Source organism: Neovison vison, chromosome 7 (assembly GCF_020171115.1).
Source record: "Neovison vison isolate M4711 chromosome 7, ASM_NN_V1, whole genome shotgun sequence".
Taxonomy (NCBI): Eukaryota; Metazoa; Chordata; class Mammalia; order Carnivora; family Mustelidae; genus Neogale; species Neogale vison.
Genome location: NC_058097.1, coordinates 47,074,318 through 47,096,492, shown reverse-complemented (window position 1 = coordinate 47,096,492; position 22,175 = coordinate 47,074,318). Strand labels below are relative to the sequence as shown.

Below are 22,175 nucleotides of genomic sequence, written 5' to 3'. Positions count from 1 at the left end.
GTGTACTGTCTGAATAGAGTGACTGATGTATGACTTTCTACTTGCTATCTGTCAAATGTTATTGACATCTGATGATCAATTAAATAGTTTTCTAAACACTGGTATCTTTCAATCTACTTACTTGAATGTCCTCTCTGGTATTTGCTTAAGTGTATATTGAAAAGAAGGCCTTTACACATGCATTATATTTCTAGGGTTTACATTTTTTAAAAATACTTTATTTATTTGACAGACAGAGATCATAAGTAGGCAGAGAGGTAGGCAGAGAGAGAGGGGAAAGCAGGCTCCCTGTCAAGCAAAGAACCTGATGTGGGGCTGGGGCACCTGTGGGGCTCAGCGGGTTAAGCCGCTGCCTTAGGCTCAGGTTATGAACTCGGAGTCCTGGGATCAAGGCGCACATCGGGCTCTCTGCTCAGCAGGGAGCCTGCTTCCTCCTCTCTCTCTGCCTGCCTCTCTGCCTGCTTGTGATCTCTCTCAAATAAATAAAATCTTTAAAAAAAAAAAAAAAGAACCTGATGTGGGGCTCGATTCCAGGACTCTGGGATCATGACCTGAGTGGAAGACACAGGCTTTAACCCACTGAGGCACCTAGGCATGCCCCTAGGGTATGCATTTTTTTTTGAAACTGAGTACAGACTGAATTCCAGTTAAATGTTTGACCACTTTTTTCACATTTTCCAGTTTTCTTCCTATGATAATGATGACGTTAAGTTGTGTGCTCCAGGGAGAAAGAGGTAAGACACATTCTTTATATTTGCATAGTTACTCTCCAAAATAAAATCTCTGATGTGGTATATGGTAGAGCAGTCCTTAAGCATTTTTTTCTGCATTCTTTACATTTGTAAGCTTTCTATCCAGTATGAATTCTACTATGGTAACTAAGGTGTGAGTGCTGTTGAAAATTCTTTCCAATTTCTTTACATTTATATGCAATTCTGTGATAAATTCTGTGATGAGTAAGTGTTGAGAACAATCTAAAGGCCTTGCCACATTATTTACAATTCTAAGGTTTCTCTCCAGTATGAATTCTGCGATGTCCAGTAAGGGTTGATTGCCTCTTAAAGGCCTTGCCACATTCTGGACATTGGTAAGGTTTCTCTCCAGTATGAATTCTGTGATGTTGAGTAAGGGCTGCATGCCAGTTAAAGGCCTTGCCACATTCTGGACATTGGTAAGGTATCTCCCCAGTATGAATTCTGTGATGTTGTCTAAGGGCTGTGTGCCAGTTAAAGGCCTTGCCACATTCTTTACACTTGTAACGTTTCTCTCGAGTATGAATTTTGTGATGTCGAGTAAGTGCTGAGTGAAATTTAAAATCTTTGCCACATTCTTTACATTTGTAGAATTTATCTCCAGTATGGATTTGCGTATGTCCAGTTAGTGATGAACAGTCCTTAAAGGTTTTACTAAATTCCTCACATTTGTATGGTTTCTCTACTGTATGATTTCTGTGATGCTGAAATAGGGTTGAGCTGTATTTAAAGGTTTTGCTACATTCTTTACATTGGAAAAGTTTCTCTCTGTATGTATGTTTGAATATTTGATTGGAGCTTTTGTTGACAGAAACACACTGCTTTGCAGAAACAGTAGACTCAAAAAGTAAGGTTTTCAATGATATTTTATATCCTTCGCTATTCTGGTCATTTTGATTCTTATCAAGTGCAGTTCTCTCCAAATGGCTATGTCCTTCATGGTATCTTTGATGCCCTTCACTCTCCCCATCATTGTCCCAGTATGTCATTAAGTATACTTTTTCAGCAGCACTATTTTCTTATCTACCCATTGACACTTTCTGGAAAGAAGCTTCTATGCTGGGCTTCTGCAGGCAGCTTTGAGTGTCATGTGAAGATACAGCTGAAAGATATCAAATAAGAGAAAAGTAAAGTCATTCTACTTATCACATTCAGATGAATATACAAATGTCTTCTAATATACAAGTTTCAGGTCAATCAAAGAATGTCAGGAAGATGGCCGAGAAGGAATCATGAGGACTTTATTCCTCTGTGGATACAGAACTTTGCACACAACATACAGACCACATATCCTAATAGATAATTCTGTGGTATTGTAATATTGTAGCACACATCATTTTCCTATATCTCAAATAATCAGCAAAAGTGTCATATGAGAATAAAATTGTGGAAGGATGGATTCTTAAACATAAAACTGAAATGAACCCAATAGAATACAGTAAAAATAGGAACATATCCACAATAGGAAGAGTTGGTTGTCAGAAAAGATCAACAAAATTGACAGCCCATGAACTAAATCAAGAGCAAATAAGTGAGAAAAGACCATGTAAAAGGAGAAATGAAGAAGTAAAAGCAGACACCATAGAACTAATACCATAGAAATAAAAGTAATTATAAAATAAGACAATGTATAATCATGTGCCAAGAAAGTGATACCAAAAGTCAACAATAAATTTCAAAAAGGGTATAACAATCATGAAGAAATATTTTAAAATTAAAACTTATCAACAACTACTAAGCACACTGAAAGGGTAGTGAAGAAACTCCCAACAAGGAAAAGGCCTGTGCTAGATGAATTCACTGGAGAATTCAAACAGACACTTCAGGACAAAGGACTTCAAATCTCCTCAAATATTTCCAAGGAGTGAAGAGCAGAGAAATCAGCAGAACATGCTCTCTAGGGCACCAGCGTTACTAGGTCATCTGAGCCAGGAGAAGACACTATAGATAAAGAAGTCTACAAACTACTACCTGTGAGGAATAGTCATGCAAAGTCCACAATAAAATAGAACAAACTAAGTCAAAAGCCGATTTTACCATTTGGCAACATAAATGAAAAATCTCGCTGGAATTAAGGCTGTTGAAGTATGGAAAACTATAAATTGAAGACTCCACAATAACAGAATGAAGATCAAAAAAGACATGATCATATTAATTGAGACAGAACACAAGTATGAGCATATTGGACATGTCATGATTAAAAATACTCAATAAAAGTGCCTGGGTTAGGGTGCCTGGGTGGCTCAGTTTGTTGAAGGCTCTGCCTTTGGCTCGGGTCATGATTGCAGGGTCCTGGGATCGAGCCCCATATCAGGCTCTCTGTTCAGCAGGGAGCCTGCTTCCCCCTCTCTCTCTGCCTGCCTCTCTGCCTACTTGTGATCTCTGTCTGTCCTAAAAATAAATAAAATCTTAAAAAAAAAAAAGAAAGAAAAGAAAAAAGTTGGAATAAACAACTTTCCTACTAAAAGAAGGGAAAACTGGGACGCCTGGGTGGCTCAGTGGGTTTAGCCTTTGCTTTCAGCTCAGGTCATGATCTCAGGGTTCTGGGATCAAGCCCCACATAGGGCTCTGCTCAGCAGGGAGGTGCTTCCCCCTCTCTCTCTGCCTGTCTCTCTCTGTCTACTTGGGATCTCTGTCAAATAAATAAACAAAGTATTTAAAAATATAAAATAAAATAAAATAATAAAATAAAATAAGGGAAAAACTACTGAAAATAAGTTTTCCTTTAAGGAAAAAAATACTAAAATTTAGTAGAGAAAGAAAATAAGAAAAATGTGAAATAAATATAATCAATCAGAATAAACAATAACAATATATTGAATGTAATGCTATTTTTATTTTTTATTGTTTTTTTGTTGGTTTTTTAAGAAAATTATTTCTCTTTTCTTTTTTTTTTAAAGATTTTATTTGTTTATTTGACAGACAGAGATCACAAGTAGACAGAGAGGCAGGCAGAGAGAGAGAGAGAGGGAAGCAGGCTCCCTGCTGAGCAGAGAGCCCAATGCGGGACTTGATCCCAGGACCCTGAGGTCATGATTTGAGCCGAAGGCAGCGGCTTAACCCACTGAGCCACCCAGGCGCCTATTTCTTTTTTATTAACATATAATGTATTCTTTGGTTCAGGTGTGTAATGCCCTTTTTAACCAAAATAATAAACAAAACTGGCAATGCTTTAATTAGATCAACAATTACATACTAATCAGGTAACTTAGAAAGTAAAATACCCAGATAATTCATAAAAATGCACAAGTTACTAAGAATGAATTATCAACCTTATACGAAGGAAACTGGGAATCTTCTTAGACTAACAACAGTTAGTTGTTTAATAACATCTTTAACAGTTTAATTTGGAAACAAAACTGTCTCAGCACAGAAAAGCCCAAGACCTAGGAATGATACTATATTTGATGAAGTCACTCTGTTCCCTAAATGATATATTGAGATGACACAACTTTCTTTGATTCAGATTCATTATTTTTCATTCATTCATTCATTCATTCATTGTCCTCTAGGTCAAAAAGTTGTTCCTCTATTTCTTCCTGCCTCCTGTTCATTGCATCAAGTCTGTTTCCAAACTGATTGCATTGTTAATCTCTTTGATTTTTTTAAAAGATTCATTTATTGAGACAGAGAAAGGGAGAGAGAAAGAGAGAGCATGAGTAGGAACTACACGAGGGGAGAGGAAAGAATACCAAGCAGACACCACAGTGAATGAGGAGCTTGACTTGGGGCTAGATCCCAGGATCCTGAGATAACTACCTGAACAAAAACGAAGAGTCAGATATTTAATGGAGTGAGATACTCACATGCCCCCATTTTTTTTTCCTGCTCTCTATGTTAAGGTTCTCATTATTCTTTTCTCATCTCTGGGAATATCCCTAAGATTGTTGCCTTAAATTCTCCATCAAGCAAGGTACTCATTTATGTTTCCCTTAGATCTCTAGCTATGACTGTAACTCATTTCACATAAGATAAATTTTTTCATCTTGGTATTTTGTCTAAGTCTCTGCCTTCTTCTGTATTTGGAAAAGCCACTGATGTGCCCTCTTCTATCCTTCAGGCCAGTGGTCTGCAGAGGCTCTCCTTGCTTGCTGTGGGAAATCTTTGGACCCTAGCCTCAGTGTGACTAGGTGAGCTCTGGTCTACCTGTGATAGGAGACCTGACATCAACTCCATCAGAGCTGAGGCCCTACAGAACTCCCTGCTCAGCAGGTGTGGTGTGGGCAGGGGCCCACCTTGCTGGTCCTCAGGCAAGCCTCACCAAGAAGGGCAGTCCCACCAGAACACAGGGAAGTGGGGCTTGGTGCAAGAGAAGCAGACAGCCAGTGTCCCTTCTGAGTGGGGTTCTATGTTTATGCTATAGGGCGGGAGAGGGAAATGGTGCCATCCAACTTCTTTGTTCTTGAAAATGCATCCCACTGCAAGTTTTGTCTCAGGATAGCACTTCTAGACTACTGAATAATCTTCCACTCTGTGCCATCCTTCAGATGGTTGTTTCCATGTTGTCTGCCCCCAAGTTGTCTGCCTCCCTTCTCTCCAGGGGCATCACAGTGCACTCTTGGCCCTATCCCAGACAAACCTATTGCCTATACTCATGTGTTTGGCAATAAATCTGTATAACTTCACCTACATCCAGTGAAATAAAGACATAATAGTAAAACACCCATCAGGTTGCCAGGATTCCAGCTACAGCCTGTAACATGAAGACTGTTGCTATTGCCAAGCCCCAGAGGCCACACTACTGTGGGAAGAGGAATGATCATTCATCTGAGTCGAGTGGCCCATGGAAGGTTTATGACATCCCAACTGACATGGGTTGTGTGGTCCTGTGTGCTTGCTAAGCAGGACTAGAGGAAGGAAAAGATGGAGACAAATCACAGAGAAGTTGACTCCAAGACTGTGGCAATGTGAATCCATATCAAGAAATGACTTCTGTAAGCAAATGAAAAGAAAGCACAAGATTTTCAGAATACATTTCAACTTGTTAGCTATGTTGGGGGGATAAAAAAAGAATAGAAAACTTCAGTTACTACAGAAATCCCACAATACATTGATTTTTTAATACATTTCTGATTGAAATTTTAAGGATAATGATGTGTTTACAGAAACTAAAAGGATTCTATCTCTGTGGTCTTAGTGTAAGAAAAAGTTCCAAAGAACAATAAAAAACACTAACCATGAAAGTTGAAATGACAAATTAGAGGACAAGAAAATTAAGAACTACTGATATGGTAACATGGGGATAGGCACAACAATCCAAGATTTCCAAGTGCTCCAGTGGATTCTAACACAGGCTAAAATGGACAGCCTCTACAGGAACTAAGTCACAGGTCATCCCTGAGTTATCTATAGATAGGTCACTCTTGCAAACCCTCTATGCCTGTGGTCATGTTAGTGTTGGGACACAAAGACACACAAAATACACAACACACATTTTCTTTATTCATTAATGTATCTGACTCTGACAGAGTCTTCACTTCTTTCATCTCTCTCTTCCCTCTATACCTTCCTTGAGCTCCCACCTCAAATATACTTCCTTAAGCTTCCTGAGATGACCCCAGATGCACTTTAGTTCATGTTCTTGAATGAAAACAATCCAAATTTAAGTAATTGGAACAGGGGTACCTGTATGGCTTAGTTGGTTAAGTGGTTATGACTCAGGTCATGATCTCAGGGTCCTGGGGTTGAGCCCTGTATTGGGCTCTCTGCTTATCAGGGAGACAGCTTCAGAAATCCCTTTTTCTCTGCCCTTTACCCTACTAACTCTCTCCCTCTCTCTAAAATAAATATTAAATATTAAATAATAATAATAATAAAGTATAGCTCCTGGGTGCTAATCGGTTAAGCAATGAACTCTTTGTTTCAGATCAGGTCATAATCTCAACGTCATATTATGGAGCCCTGGGTCAGACTTTGAGCTCAGCAGGATGTTGGCTTGGGATTCTCTCTCCCTCTCAGTCTGCCCCACCCTGCTGCACTCCTTTGTACTTTCTCTAAATTAAGTGAATAACTCCTAAGAAAAATGTATTGGAAATTATTTAAATATTTTTCAAATAAGTCAAGAAATGTATACAAGACATTAATATGGGTTACAGATTTTAAAGGGATTGGATATAACATTTTTACTCTAAATCTGTATTTAATCAATTTTCTCATAAGGCCATAAATAATTAAAAGTCTAAGTAGCTGTTCATCAGCTATGCATTTACATGTAGCATAAAATCCCTGGGCATTAAGATTAAGGATACTCTTAATTCTAGGGCCTTTTTGAAACAACTAGTTTTGGGGCATCTGGGTGGCTTAGTGGGTTAAGCCTCTGTCTCCAGCTCAGGTCATGATCTCAGGGTCCTTGGATGGAGCCCCACATCGGGCTCTCTGCTCAGCAGGAAGCCTGCTTCTCCCTCTTTCTCTGCCTGCTGCTCTGCCTACTTGTGATATTTCTCTCTCTGTCAAATAAATAAATTAAATCTTTTTTTAAAATCTTAAAAAAAAAAAAGAAAAGAAAGAAACAGCTAGTTTCAGGACAAAGTGTGATCGCCTTTGCACCAGATGCTGTGGTGAAGTTCAAGAGATGTTCTCAAATATCTACATCCATGTGTGTGACATTTATATATTACACTGGCCCATAGAATAGTAGTGTTCAATGGCATTGTGGGAGTACTACCTTGGGGAAAATGGTGTTCCATGAAGGAAAACAGAACGAATTCAGATCAAATTCCCTAAATCCTATCAGATTGACCATCTCCTTTGCTACAAGGAACATGGATTGATGCCTAGTGGTGAGGCAGGTATCTTGGGGCAAAGAAAGGGCAAGAATAAGTGCAATGTCTGGTGATAAACAACACTAGAGAGAAGAAATGGAAAAACCAGAGTATATCTAGGGTATCTGAGCTATTTTATAAGACCTGAGCATCTACCTACTCACTGTGTACATAACACAAAATATGTGTCTTCTTTCCTACAAGTACACAGCAGCCTTTTCATGGTATAGCTGACCACAAGATGACACATACTAAATAATGAATTATTATCCTTCTTTTTTTAAAAAGATTTAATTCACTTATTTGATGTACAGTGTGTGTGTACAATCACAGGGAACAGAAGGCAGAGGGAGAGAGACATATCTGGCTGAGCAGGGAGCCAGTTATGGAGCTCCTTCCCAGGACCAGCCTGTTCTGAGTAAAGGCAGATGCTTAACTAAGTCACCCGGGTGTCCCTATCCTTCAACTGATCCAATTTTAAATGTAAGCGTAACAGTGTACTCAAATTAATTTTACCAGCTTCTACAACTGATAAGAACCCACTTTTCACTCAGGTCAGGAGTATAAGGAGAGCATGGGCTGTGAAACAACATAGGGACATCTAACCTAAAAACTGGGTGGGCTGTTTGAAGCAGAAATAGTCACCTCTATTTGCTGGTGACAAAGAGGGAGAAACAGGGAACACAAGCAGGGGGAGCTGCAGACAGAGGGAGGGGGAGAAGCAGGCTTTCCACTGAGCAGGGAGCCCAATACTTGGCTTACCCTCAGGACCCCAGGATCATGATCTGAACCAAAGGCAGACACCCAACTGACTGAGCCACCCACTTGCCCCTCAATTCTCTTTCTTTCTTTCTTTTTTTTCTTTTTAGAATTTATTTATTTATTTGACAGAGATCCCAAGTAGGCAGAGAGGCAGGCAGAGGGTAGGGGGGAAGCAGGGTCCCTGCTGAGCAGAGAAAATGATGTGGGGCTCAATCTCAGGACCCTGGGATCATGACCTGTACCAAAGGCAGAGGCTCAACCCACTGATCCACCCAGGAACCCCCCAATTTTCTTTTTTTTGAAAAATACAGTGCACTACTCTAAATTCACTTTCTCTTCACTATGACTGTTTTAATGTTTTATTTTCTCAAGTTTCATTCATTATAGAAATACAATATACACCATTGACCCCAGCAAAGTATGAAATAATGGACTGTTAATGTTCTAGGTAAGGGTTCTGGTCAAAAATAGGATATTTCCACCCAAAAGTAGGTATGGTTTTCAGTTTGGGGGACACAAACGATCCACAGAGATGTCCAATTCTGGAGAGGTTCGCAGCCCACATGCCTACATTTTCCATGACTAAAATATAATTAATCTAGTTGTTTTTCTCTCTAAAAATAAATATTCTGATTTAGAATCAGAGGCAAAGAATTAGGAAAACATGTTCTAATCAGAGGAATGAAATAAATCTCTAAAATTGGCCCTGAATTAATAAAGAAGTACTGGGCGCCTGGGTGGCTCAGTGGGTTAAGCCGTTGCCTTCGGCTCAGGTCATGATCTCAGGGTCCTGGGATCAAGTCCCACATCGGGCTCTCTGCTCAGCAGGGAGCCTGCTGCCTCCTCTCTCTCTCTGCCTGTCTCTCTGCCTACTTGTAATCTCTCTCTGTCAAATAAATAAATAAAATCTTAAAAAAAAAAAAAAAAGAATAGCTTGTCCTTTAAAAAAAAATAAATAAAGAAGTACTTACTGTCTGGGGAAGAATTCAAATAACTGTCATAAAGATTATCATGGAGTAAGAAGAAAAGTAGGAGGGTAAATAAATGCCATCAGTTCAACTATACATGACAGAAATGTAAACCCAAAGACACAGAAAATACAACAATCAACCAAAGCTGGGAGCTGAAATGTACAACCACTGAAATTAATAATACACAAAGGGGTCAGTCACAGACTTGATCAAACAGAAGAAAGATGCAGACAACCTAAAGACCCCAGGTTTTAAATTATCTGCTGAGAAGAACAAAGAAACATGTGGAAAAAAGCAGAGTAGGGACTCATAGGACACCAACAAGTGCTCTCATGGGCACGTTATGGGAACCCCAAAGGTAGGGGAGAGTAAATATGGCAGAAGGTTTATATGAAGGTCTAAGGGCTTGTAATTTCCATGTTTGTGGATAGAAGAGACAAATTCAAGAAGCTCAGGAAAATTAAAGTAGTATAAAATTCAAGACATGAACACAGTGTCACATTACAATTAACTTATGAAAAGTCACCAGTAAAAAAGAGAATTTTGAAACAGTGTGATAAAAACAACTCATCTTTTTAAGAGATCTCCATAAGATTATTACTGGGATTCACAGCAGACCTGGTAGGAAGAACTGCATGGGACAGTGTATTCAAGCACTAAAAGATCAAAATATCCACCAAGAATCCTCTATCTGGGAAAACTGTTTTCCATAAAGGTAGAAATAAACACTTTCCCACATAGAAACCCCTGTTAAGTTTACTCCTAGTCCTGTTCTACAAGAAACGTTAAAGGAAATTCTTCTAGATCAAGTAAAATGATTCTAACAGTAATTAAAACCATATGACAATATAAACCTCTCTACTTATTATAAATATTTTTGCAATTATAGAAACCTGCAGTGTTGTAATGAGGTAACACAAGTTGTTTTTATTTGTGCCACAAAATATATTCTTTATAGATTTTATTTATTTGACACACAGAGAGAGATCACAAGTATGCAGAGAGGCAAGAGGGGGTGGGAGCGGGTGGAGAAAGGCAGGCTCCCTGCTGAGCAGAGAGCCCAAAGGGAAACTCGATCCCAGGACCCTGAATGATGACCTAACCTGAAGGAGAGGCTTGACCCTCTGAGACGCCCAGACGCCCCTACAAATTTTTTTAAATTTATTTATTTTCAGCATAACAGTATCATTATTTTTTTCACCACACCCAGTGCTCCATGCAATCTGTGCCCTCTATAACACCCACCACCCGGTACCCCGACCTCCCACCCCCCTACCACTTCAAATCCCTCAGATCGTTTTTCAGAGTCTATAGTCTCTCATGGTTCACCTCCCCTTCCAATTTACCCCAACACCCTTCTCTCTAACTCCCCATGTCTTCCATGCTTTTTGTTATGCTCCACAAATAAGTGAAACCATATGATAATTGACTCTCTATGCTTGACTTATTTCACTCAGCATAATCTCTTCCAGTCCCGTCCATGTTGCTACAAAAGTTGGATATTCCTCATTTCTGATGGAGGCATAATACTCCATAGTGTATATGGACCACATCTTCCTTATCCATTCATACGTTGAAGGGCATCTTAATTCTTTCCACAGTTTGACGACCGTGGCCATTGCTGCTATAAACATTGGGGTACAGATGGCCCTTCTTTTCACAACATCTGTATATTTGGGGTAAATACCCAGGAGTGCAATGGCAGGGTCATAGGGAATTTCTATTTTTAATTTTTTGAGGAATCTCCACACTGTTCTCCAAAGAGGCTGCACCAACTTGCATTCCCACCAACAGTGGAAGAGGGTTCCCGTTTCTCCACATCCTCTCCAACACATGTTGTTTCCTGTCTTGCTAATTTTGGCCATTCTAACTGGTGTAAGGTGATATCTCAATGTAGTTTTAATTAGAATCTCCCTGATGGCTAGTGATAATGAACATTTTTTCATGTGTCTGATAGCCATTTGTATGTCTTTATTGGAGAAGTGTCTGTCCATATCTTTTGCCCATTTTTTGATATGATTGTCTGTTTTGTGTGTGTTCAGTTTGAGGAGTTCATTATAGATCCTGGATATCAACCTTTTGTCTGTACTGTCATTTGCAAATATCTTCTCCCATTCCGTGGGTTGCCTCTTTGTTTTCTTGATTGTTTCCTTTGCTGTGCAGAAGCTTTTGATTTTCATGAAGTCCCAAAAGTTCATCTTCACTTTTGTTTCCTTTGCCTTTGAAGACATACCTATTTTTTTTAAGATTTTATTTATTTATTTATTTATTTGCCAGAGACAGAGGGAGAGAGAGCGAGCGAGCACAGGCAGACAAAGAGGCAGGCAGAGACAGAAGGAGAAACAGGCTCCCTGCTGAGCAAGGAGCCCGATGTGGGACTCGATCCCAGGACCCTGGGATCATGACCTGAGCCAAAGGCAGCTGCTTAACCAACTGAGCCACCCAGGTGTCCCTGGAGACATATCTTGAAAGAAGTTTCTGTGGCTGATATCGAAGAGATTACTGCCTATGTTCTCCTCTAGGATTCAAACTATTTTAAAATAAAAGCATTTAAATCATTAACCCAGGTAATAAAGTCACAATATAAAATATAGAATTTGTGATACTGGTAACAAAGTGGGTGGAGGGGTGCAGATAAGTTGAATAATTTTGTATGCAATTGAGAATATCAGTTTAAAATGTTTTTTTAATGCCTCTTTTTAAAGATTTTTTTTTTTTTTTGGGTGAGGGAGAGCACATGTGTACAAAGAGGGGAAGCAGCTGGCAGAGGGAGAAGTGGGCTCCCTGCTGACAAAGGAGACCAACATGGGACTCTAGCTCCCAAGATTCTAGCTTCCAATCAAAGTTGTGCTCAGTAGAGAAAAGAGAACATTGTAGAATCTAGATCCCAGAACCTTAGGAAAATGACCTAAGCCAAAGGCAGATGCTTAAGTCACCAAGCCACTCTTGCATCCCCTAGAATAAAATACACAAGCAAAACAGAAAGTACAAATACTTCATGTTGTAGAAAGTCCAGACAAAAGGAAGTACATTATTATGGAATTGCATAAGCAGAATAAGACCAAATTGAAGATAAAAAATTCTCAATAAAAAAATAGATGAATTATCTGAAAGGAAAATCACTATGTAACTGTATTTTCAAACACAGACTGTGACTCCATGAAATACAAACATTGGAATTGTTGGCATGCCTTCACTGATAGTAAAATTGTAATGAATATTCATTATTATCAACCATAAGAAAGTCTAATGAAAGATTTTACTAGTAAGCACTTCAAAGACATTAAAAAATGTAGCATGTTAATATACACCTCCTTTTATGTAGAATATAAAGCTATAATTCATTCTGTAGAACCAAGCAACCAAAATCCTTTCTTTTCTAAATAAACACCAACTTTGGAAAATATACTGACAATGACTTTATTTTTAAAAAAGTATTTGGATGAATTCACGTATATTCTGAGGAAATCAGAAGAAAAATCCAATGACTAAATTTTCCCTGAAGTAAAATTACATTTATAAGCAAAAGTTTTTCTTAAATATGGGGATTGTACTAATTATCTCCCTCACTTCTTATAAAGTACATGTCCATGTCCCATCAGAACTTTGGATCTAAAAAATCAAAACTGAATCTCATATACAACTAATTAAAATGGAAAAATACACTGAATCTCATATACAACTAATTAAAATGGAAAAATACACAAGAACTTCATATAAGATAAAATTATTAAATGATACAATTATTAATAAATAAGGTAACAACTAAGACTACATTAGAGGCTATAAATTGAGTTCTAAATGTCCTAGCTCCCCTATGGCATTATTTAGGTAGGAATTCTAGGAAACAAATAGATACATTATTTCACCATTTAAGAATGGAACACAGAGACTGTGAACTTCTAAAGGGAAATACAGGATGTGAATTTTCTCATTTATGGAGGTACTTTGTGATCTGATGAAGTTACAGAGTCTCAGTTACAGAGTCTCAGTTACAGAGTCTCATATTAAACCCCCCATAACACTCAAAAGCATAACCTGAAAGTATGAGATGTCTGTCTCCAGTGTTTCCGGAATTTCCACACATACTCCAACATGCTCAGCACTACCCTGACACATATCTCACAGGAGGCAAAACATAACTTACAAAGGGCTTAACATGAAAGTCCTCAGAAGTAGGGTGATTACCCCAGGGCCCTCACAGCAATGGAGAAACTCTCAGATTAGGGGGGGCCCTCCCCATCCAAGGAGAGTCTCCAGGCCCTCTCTGTGGATATGATGGACCATCTCTGGAGCTGAAGAAGTATTCTTCAAGAATGTAAGAGTTTTATCATCTTGGATAGCAGATGTCCCTCACTGAGAGGGAGACCAACAACACTGGGCTTCCTGAACTTATTTCCATTCAAGAAAATACATAGGGGGCACCTGGGTGGCTCTGTGGGTTAAAGCCTCTGCCTTTGGCCCAGGTCATGATCCCAGGGTCCTGGGATCGAGCCCCGCATCAGGCTCTCTGCTCAGCAGGGAGCCTGCTTCCTCCTCTCTCTCTCTGCCTGCATCTGCCTGCTTGTGATCTCTCTGTATCAAATAAATAAATAAAACCTTTAAAAAAAAAAAAGATTTCTGTAGTTCTCCCCAGTGTTCCTTAAAAAAAAGAAAAGAAAAGAAAGGAAAATACATGGAAGCTACACAGTTTAAGGTCAACCATCCTCTTTCACATTTGGATCTCACCTCTGTCATCTGCTTCATTCTTGACCACCTACCTGGATGAAAGGCTACTGTCTCCTTTCTTATCTCATCCCAGAACTTATTCTGTTCCAAAAAGGACACCAAGTCTGGCTTGGACTCAATGAGACCTGTTCATTAGAAAAAAGGAAAACAAGTATTGCTGGAGATTCTAGCTTCTAATCACAGGTGTGCTCAGTAGAGAAGAGAGAACATTGTAGAATCTAGAAAATGGGAAATGGAAATCTAGGAAATCTGAGAAATGGTTTCCCAAATGCTATTGCTCAAAATCCCCTTTACAATAGGAAGAAGGGATTTCCAATGTTCACATCCTGACCTCCACTTCCAAGTAATAGATACAATAATGAGTGAAAATTGGTGTAGAAGATGTGGGCAGTACCACTTAAGCCACTCAATGTTTAGAACTGCCAGGAATCTACAGAAGTGATGATGTTACCTTGAGGAAGGGGAAGCTAAAGCTGAGAAGGAAACATCATGAAGATGTTTCTCTCCATCTACAAAACCCTACTTATTCCCCTCTCTGCCTGGATCTGAAATCCAGTCATTCAAACAGGAATCTCCCAAAAAACAGTCTTCACAGGATGGAGCAAAACCCAGAGTGGGTTTTGGAAAATCCGGAAGGAGTGTTCCTCACCCAGGAAGTGGAAGTGTCTGTAGTTCTCCAACATCACATCCCTGTACAGTTCCCACTGAGTGTGGGTCAGGCATCCCCACTCCTCTTCAGATAATTCTATGGCCACATCCATGAATGTCAGTTGTCCCTGCAATAAATACCACAGTCACCAAGTGGCCATTGACACAGTTCACGATGGTCCTGAAGATGAGAGAGGGAATTAATGTTCACCTCTAAACCCAAGATCCAAACTTTCTTTGTCCTTCTTGTACCCTCTGAACTTTCTGCCACATTTTACTTACCGTCTTGTTTCCACCTTATCTTCATTTTATTCAAAACACCCATGGACAGAGTCTGCTCTGTCCAGCTAAGGGCACTTGCAGCCCTGAGGAAGAGCTTGGGCTGGCCCAATTTGAACTTCACCCCCATGACACCTAAGCAGATGGGCCAAGTAGTAAACGTTGGAGTGATCTACAGTTCCCTTTATCTCATGATAATATGAAAATCTCCACCGAAGGGACGCCTGGGTGGCTCAGTTGGTTAAGCGGCTGCTTTCAGCTCAGGTCATGATCCCAGGGTCCTGGGATCAAGTCCCGCATCGGGCTCCTTGCTCAGCAGGAAGCCTGCTTCTCCCTCTGCCTCTGCCTGCCATTCTGTCTGCCTGTGCTCACTCTCTCTCCCTCTCTCTCTCTGACAAATAAATAAATAAAATATTAAAAAAAAAAAAAAAAGAAAATCTCCACCGAAGAAGGTACACAAAGCCCATTTACATAAATACAAAGTATGTAGACAAGGTTTTCTTGAGTTTTTTTTGCCACCTAATGCTCAGATCTACAGAAGATAAGGCTCCACTTTCTGAATATGCACCCTAACCCCAAATAATAGGAAATCCTTCTCCCTTGTTCTAGGAGTCTCTATGTTGCAAGTTATTCCCTGTGATTTTTTTTTTTTTTAGGCAAATCAAGTTTGCATTCTGTGATAACACCATCCATTGTAGTTTCTATCTGTGACTCACCAAGCAGTGAACTCATGTTAGTCCAGTTTTATTAGGACAACTGGTTCTGCCTTAAGAGAACATCCTCCTTTGTACAGGAAGATCATTTTTAACCCAGTAATAGGCTCTAATGTATTCTGTGACTTTGAGGTAAGAGGATGGCATAGGATCCACAAAACCAGTATAAATACTGTGTGTTTATCCAAAATAATTTGTCAAATGAAGTCCTTAACAAAGGAACACACAGTTTCGAGTACTGTGTTACTATCATAGAGTATAAGCTGGGGCTACTTCTTAGGTGGGATGTTTTACTGGGTTACAAATGTACTTATCAAATTCTATTGTGAATTAGAATTTTATGTCAGTGCATTGGAGATCTTGTAAAAATGTAAGATTCTGTTCAGAAATGCTGGGGTGGGATGGGAGTCTGCATTTCTAAGGAGGCAATAGCCCATGACCCAAGAGATCTATTTTTAATGAGAGCTAGAACCCCATGAATTATTGGAGGACTTGGAATTGAAATGGTTGGTTTTTGTTTTGTTTTCTTTTGTATTAATGATTTTTATTTAATTTCAAACACAGAGAGTAAGAGAGCAAGAAACAGCAGGAGCCAGGGTGTAGGCAATAAGGGGAGGGTTGCAGAGGGAGAGGGATAAGCAGACTCCCCCCTGAGCAGAGAGCCCAGCACAGGGCTCTATCTTGGGTCTCTGGCACCATGACCCAAGGCAAAGGCAAACAGTTCATTGACTGAGCCACCCAAGTGTTTCTGAGTAGGTTTTATATCAATGACAGATCCTACTGGCATAGCAAGAAAGTCAACAACAATCCTTTTCTCACCATTTCCTAGTTTCTAGAGAGCATAAATTAAGGTGAAATGAAGAATAATAACCTTAGAGAAGAAAACATTATTCTTCTATATTTATGGGAGTATTTTGTCAAATATCCAGTAACATGGAAGGGATCAGGCTTTCACCAAGGTTATCTGACCTAGAGTTGATCTAAAATGGCCCTCAGGTCAATATACAGAGAGACCCTAAAGTAGTATTCATAGAAGGTGCCCAACCTGAGAAGAATGATGAAAACAAGAAGGATCCACCCAACGCTGATCTACCATTGTACAGTCATGCACACAGCCATATATTTAGGAAGTACTTATACCCACAGGAAAAGTGATAGAATAGAAAATTTTCATGCTGCCTAATTTAAGAAACTATTTCAATGACATGACATTCATAAATCTTTTTGCTGATGATGATGCCTTTTTTTTAAGATTTTATTTATTTATTTGACAAAGAGAGAGTCAGTGAGAGAGGGAACACAAGCAGGGACATTGGAAGAAGCAGGCTTTCCACTGAGCAGGGAGTTGAATCTGGGGCTCCATTCCAGGACCCCAGGATCATGACCTGAGCCCAAGACAAAGGCCAAATGACTGAGCCACCCAGGTGCCCTGATGATGATGCTTGTCTTTTATTACACTATCAACACAAACACACTGAATGGCAGAAAGAAAACAACTTTTATTTCTGAGACTATTATGATGAGGGCTAGAAGCAAATAATGTTCACTTGTAGTCCAGGGGGCTGACCTACAGCTGGCATAGTTTTTCTGTTGTTGTAGTTTTAATATTTTATTGAGAGAGAGAGAGAGAAAGAGAGCATGATCAAGGCAGAAGGAGAGGGAGAAGCAGACTGCCCATGGACCAGGGAGTCTGATGTGGGCTCAATCCCAGGACCCTGAGATCATGACCTGAGCCAAAGGCACACCCTTAACTGACTGAGCCACCCAGGCACCCTGCCTGCATAGTTCTAGAAGCATCACCTAAGGGCAAATTGCTACATTCTCAGTGGATCTTGGGACTACCTGTACATCTCCCCCATATTAATATCAAGTGGAATAAGTGCCTGAGGAATCTTGCAAAAGGAGTTTTACAAGTACAGATTCAAAGAAACATTTATGATCTTATACTCCCTGCACAGCCCCTCCCCAGTAAACATTAAGCACAGAACCACCAGTTTGATGCAGCCAAAGTGCAGCTCTTCCAGCCCATTGATACGGTGCTGTTGAAATAAACTTACTCGGGGTGCCTGGGTGGCTCAGTGGGTTAAAGCCTCTGCCTTCTGCTCAGGCCATGATCCCAGGGTCCTGGGATCGAGCCCCACATTGGGCTCTTTGCTCAGCGGGGAGCCTGCTTCCTCCTCTCTCCGCCTGCCTCTCTGCCTACTTGTCATCTCTGCCTGTCAAATAAAATCTTAAAAAAGAAAATAAACTTACTAACTTGCATCATATGTCCTCTCAAGAATTCTCTCTTTCTTGGCCATTGTAGTCAATGATCCTGTACCATAGTAGTTCATTGAAAATTTTGATTAAATTATAATTTGTGTTAGATCTCAGGATTTTAAGATACTGAACAATGTTCATTATGTGATTCTTGGTTTGTTTGTTTGTTTGTTTGTTTTGAAAAGAAGTAAATAGAAGAGTAAGTCTGTGATAGGAGTATCCAGTAGAAGAAAAACTGTGGGATGGCGGGTTGACTGAATGAGAATCTCCAACCCAGAACTCATATATACCAACTACACAGAAGTGAGAGTCCTCCTTGTGCAGTGCAAACTGATGGATTTTGGATATGAGCCATTTGTCAAGAAAGAATTCTTGAGATGTTTTTGATGTGAAATATTGGGGTTCGATAGTGAATTATGAAAAAAAACAATTATTGAGATATCATTGGTACAAAAAATGTGGTCTTATTAAAGCACGGGTCAGGACCTTTTGGTCAAAGAGCTGCACTGGGGTTGTAAGCAGTGACTGATTACCTACATTCAAATGGGGAGAGGGTGAGGGATGGTGGAAGTGTCTAAGGAATTTGGAGTCTAGGCTCCTGGGACCTTGTCAGGAGACCCAGCAGATATCTATCAGTAGGCCATATGCTTAGAGGATGATGGCCAACACATATTTGGGGAGTAGAAATAAAGGAAGTTTCCAAAAGGGTTTTCATATGTTAAAGAGGACTTAGAGGATCCTGGAGGTCTGGCTGCCATCAAGCTAAGGCTGCTTTTCACCTCCAACAAATCATTAACATTGAGGCAGTTGTGAATTCCTTGAAGAATGCCATACCCTGCTTATCTCAAGTATTTATCAATGGGCTGCAAGTTGAAGGAAATTTATCTACACTTCTTAGGACTTTGTTCTCTTCCTCAGAAACTATAAGCAAGGGGCACCTAGGTGGCTCAGTTGGCTAAGGGTCTGCCTTTCATTCAGGTAGTGATCGCAGAGTCCTGGGATGGAAACTTTCCTGGGGCTCCCGCTCAGTGGGAATCAGTTTCTACCTCTTCCCCACCCCTAATTCTCATACTCTCTCTCAAAATGTAAATAAAATATTAAAAAAAAAAAAAAGAAACTCGGGGTGCCTGGGTGGCTCAGTGGGTTAAAGTCTCTGCTTGGCTCAGGTCATGGTCCCAGGGTCCTAGGATCAAGTCCCTCATTGGGCTCTCTGCTCAGTGGGGAGCTGCTTCCTCCTCTCTCTCTGTCTCCCTGTCTGCCTACTTGTGATCTCTGTCTGTCAAATAAATAAATAAATAAAATTTAAAAAAGGAAAAGAAACTAAAAGCAAGAGAAACTCAGAACAAAAAGTTCCACCTGGAAGGCGATGGTTGCTGCATGTAGCTCAGAACATCTAAGCTCCTTACGAATAATAAGAGGGAAAATATGAACATTATAAGGGATGAATCTGGCAGTCAACACAAAGTGAATAAATGCAGTTCACATCAGGTGTATAGAAACAAATTGCTATCAGTGCCTAAGGCACACCCAAGGACACACCATCACGGGTGTTTCCTTAGAGTCTGGAGACAGGAATTCAGAATAAAATCTAATTATGAGAATGCAGTGGATTTATATACACTTCAATCACATGTAGATTCTGTAGAACCTGCTTTCAGGCAAAGAGGCTTGAGTAAAGGAGTGGAGAAAGTGCCCATAGCGACCCTCCCACTGAGTTCAAATAGCCCCAACAGGGAACCCACCTCAAGGTAGCCATAGGCCCTAACAACCAGGTACATTGATGAATAAAGGGTCTTAAGTCCCCACAACTCCTCACCTTCCCCCTTTCAACACAGCCCCACTCACTGCATCCTGGAAGCCAGCTTCTCCTCTGGTGCCCTGCCTGCAGCTCTCTGGCAGGGTGTTCAGTCAATTTATATCTCCTCTGTTCTCCCTCAGGTGCATTCTTCTCAATGCCCACATGACTGGCTTCCTCCCAATCTTTGATCCGTGTTTGGGGTCCCCATCTGACTGTCAGAGGCATTGAAACACCAGTTTCCATGACCTGTAATAGCTAGTATATATATATTTTTTACTTTATTTAAATATTTATTTATATTTTAGAGAGAAGGGGGGAAGTGCTGAAGAAGAGGCACAGAGAGAATCTCAACAGATTCCCTGCTGAGCATGGAGCCTAAACAGGGCTTCAGGACCCTGAGATTGGGACCTGTTCTGAAATCAAGAGTCTGACGCTTAACCCACTGAGCCATGCAGGTGCCCATCTAGTATATTTTAAATAGAGTATCCTTTTCACATTCTAAAGAGCAAGTCTCACTCCATGATTTTTCCCCAAGAACTTTCCAAGATATTCTTGATTTTGTATCTATTATGTTGATTTGGGCATTTTCTTATTCCTGGGCTACACAGAGCTGATAAAGTATCTACATGGGACCTACATGAGAAATGTTTTTCTTCACTGAGATCCCAAGAACAAACCTCAGCAGCAATAGAAATCTTGGATTCAACACCTTCCCCTCTAGATCTGTCACCAAGAGAATATTTTCAACAGTTGCAGGTTTTCATTGAAATTGACAGCTCTTGATACCATGTTGGAACCCAGGTTGAAGACACAGGAGACAAGTCTCTGGGATATACAGGAAAAGTGTTCTGCAGACCTAGTGTTCAGTTTCATTTCTTAAAAGGTTTTAAAAATAGGTGAAAACATAAGGGAGAAACATCAGAACTAGAGGAAACATTTGCAATTTCTAAATGCAAGCAATTTCAGGAGAAAAGCATGATACAGTCTCTCCTGGGACACCAAGCTTACCTGAGAACTGGCCATTCTTTCTCCTTGTCCTCTAGATTTGTTTCTCACGAGCTTTTTGTGGAGAAATCACAGCTGCATCATGAGAAAATGCCCATAAAGCCACCAGTAGAACCTCTTTACCTGTAAACTATCTGCCCAAAGGCAGGACCCAGAAATGCAGAGAAGTCCCAACTTCTTCGTCCCTTGTGTCAGGAGCCATTCAGGAAATGTGACTTCCTATTTTAAACCCAATCCCTGACTTTTCTTTCCTGCTTCTAGAACCCACAAATTCACTACAGCATAGAAACCATGTGCTGCATGGACCCGACCCTCTAGACTCACATAGCAGAGACCCTGTTACCTCTCCGTGAGCCAAAGCCGCCTCTCCATTCTCATAAAAAGCACCTGAAGGGGACGCCTGGGTGGCGCAGTTGGTTGGACGACTGCCTTCAGCTCAGGGCGTGATCCTGGAGTCCTGGGATCGAGTCCCACATCAGGCTCCCAGCTCCATGCGGAGTCTGCTTCGCTCTCTGACCTTCTCCTCGCTCGTGCTCTCTCTCACTGTCTCTCTCTCTCAAATAAATAAAAAATAAAAAATGAAAAATAAAAAAAAATAAAAATAAAAAAAAATAAAAAAAAAGCACCTGAAGCCCTCGGGATTACTCCTGGCCTCACTGAGAATCACCTGGAGCCCTTAATTAACAAAGCACTGTTATTTCCACCCAAACCAACAGACAGAATCTGAGGGGGAGGACACCAGTCATGATAATTTTGAAATCACACATGTGATCCTACTGGGAAGCATTTGGGAGGTGACCTTTGCCTAAGCATGAGAACAAAGGCTGTGGTTGTGACCACATTTAGATCCATGTCTTCTGCACTGGTCACAGCTTCTGGAGATTGACACCTTCTCCCTCTTTCAGGAACACAGAGGGAGACACCTTACAGATGAAGTTTCCCCTTATAAACCCAAATGTCTCTTTCAAAAGCAAACAAATACTGGGTTTCAGAGCTTTTCCTTTATCTGGTATTTATAAAAAAATATAAAAAATAGGAGATCAAGACCTGAGCTGAAGGCAGACGCTTAAGCACTGAGCCATCCAGAAGCCCAGTATATTTTATTTTTACCTCTTGTCCTTGCATAAGGATACCGTTGTCTTTTTCACATTTGGGGGGGGGGGGATTTGAAATACATATGGAAGGCAGTTACAGGGCAGGAGAGACCATGAAAAAAAAAAATAAATACAAGTTGAATTAGGATGTTTGGGCAGGGAAATGATGGGAGACTTTATATTTTTTTTTTTTAAGATTTTATTTATACGAGAGAGAGCGGGGTTGGGTGAAGGGACAGAGGGAGAGAAGAATATCCAAGGAGACTCCTAGTGGGGAGGTGTGTCTTCCCCTCTCCCCCACAGCAGGGCTTGATCTCAGGACCCATGAGATCATGAAACCCAGAGTGGATGCTTAAGCGACTGAGATATCCAGGCGCCCCACTTCTTTAATTTTTTTTTTAATTT

At 40.3% G+C, this 22,175-nt stretch overlaps 1 protein-coding gene across 1 annotated transcript in view; it reads right to left on the bottom strand.

Moving 5' to 3' along the window:
• Nucleotides 1–20,694, bottom strand: part of LOC122913329 (zinc finger protein 58-like) — a 46,960-nt gene extending 26,266 nt beyond the window's left edge. Inside the window, 4 exon segments of the mRNA XM_044260087.1 lie at nucleotides 1,067–1,456; nucleotides 13,975–14,099; nucleotides 14,624–14,750; nucleotides 20,680–20,694. Of these exon segments, the coding sequence (XP_044116022.1) occupies nucleotides 1,067–1,456; nucleotides 13,975–14,099; nucleotides 14,624–14,750; nucleotides 20,680–20,694 (657 nt within the window).
• Between the last annotated feature and the right edge of the window lie 1,481 nt (nucleotides 20,695–22,175).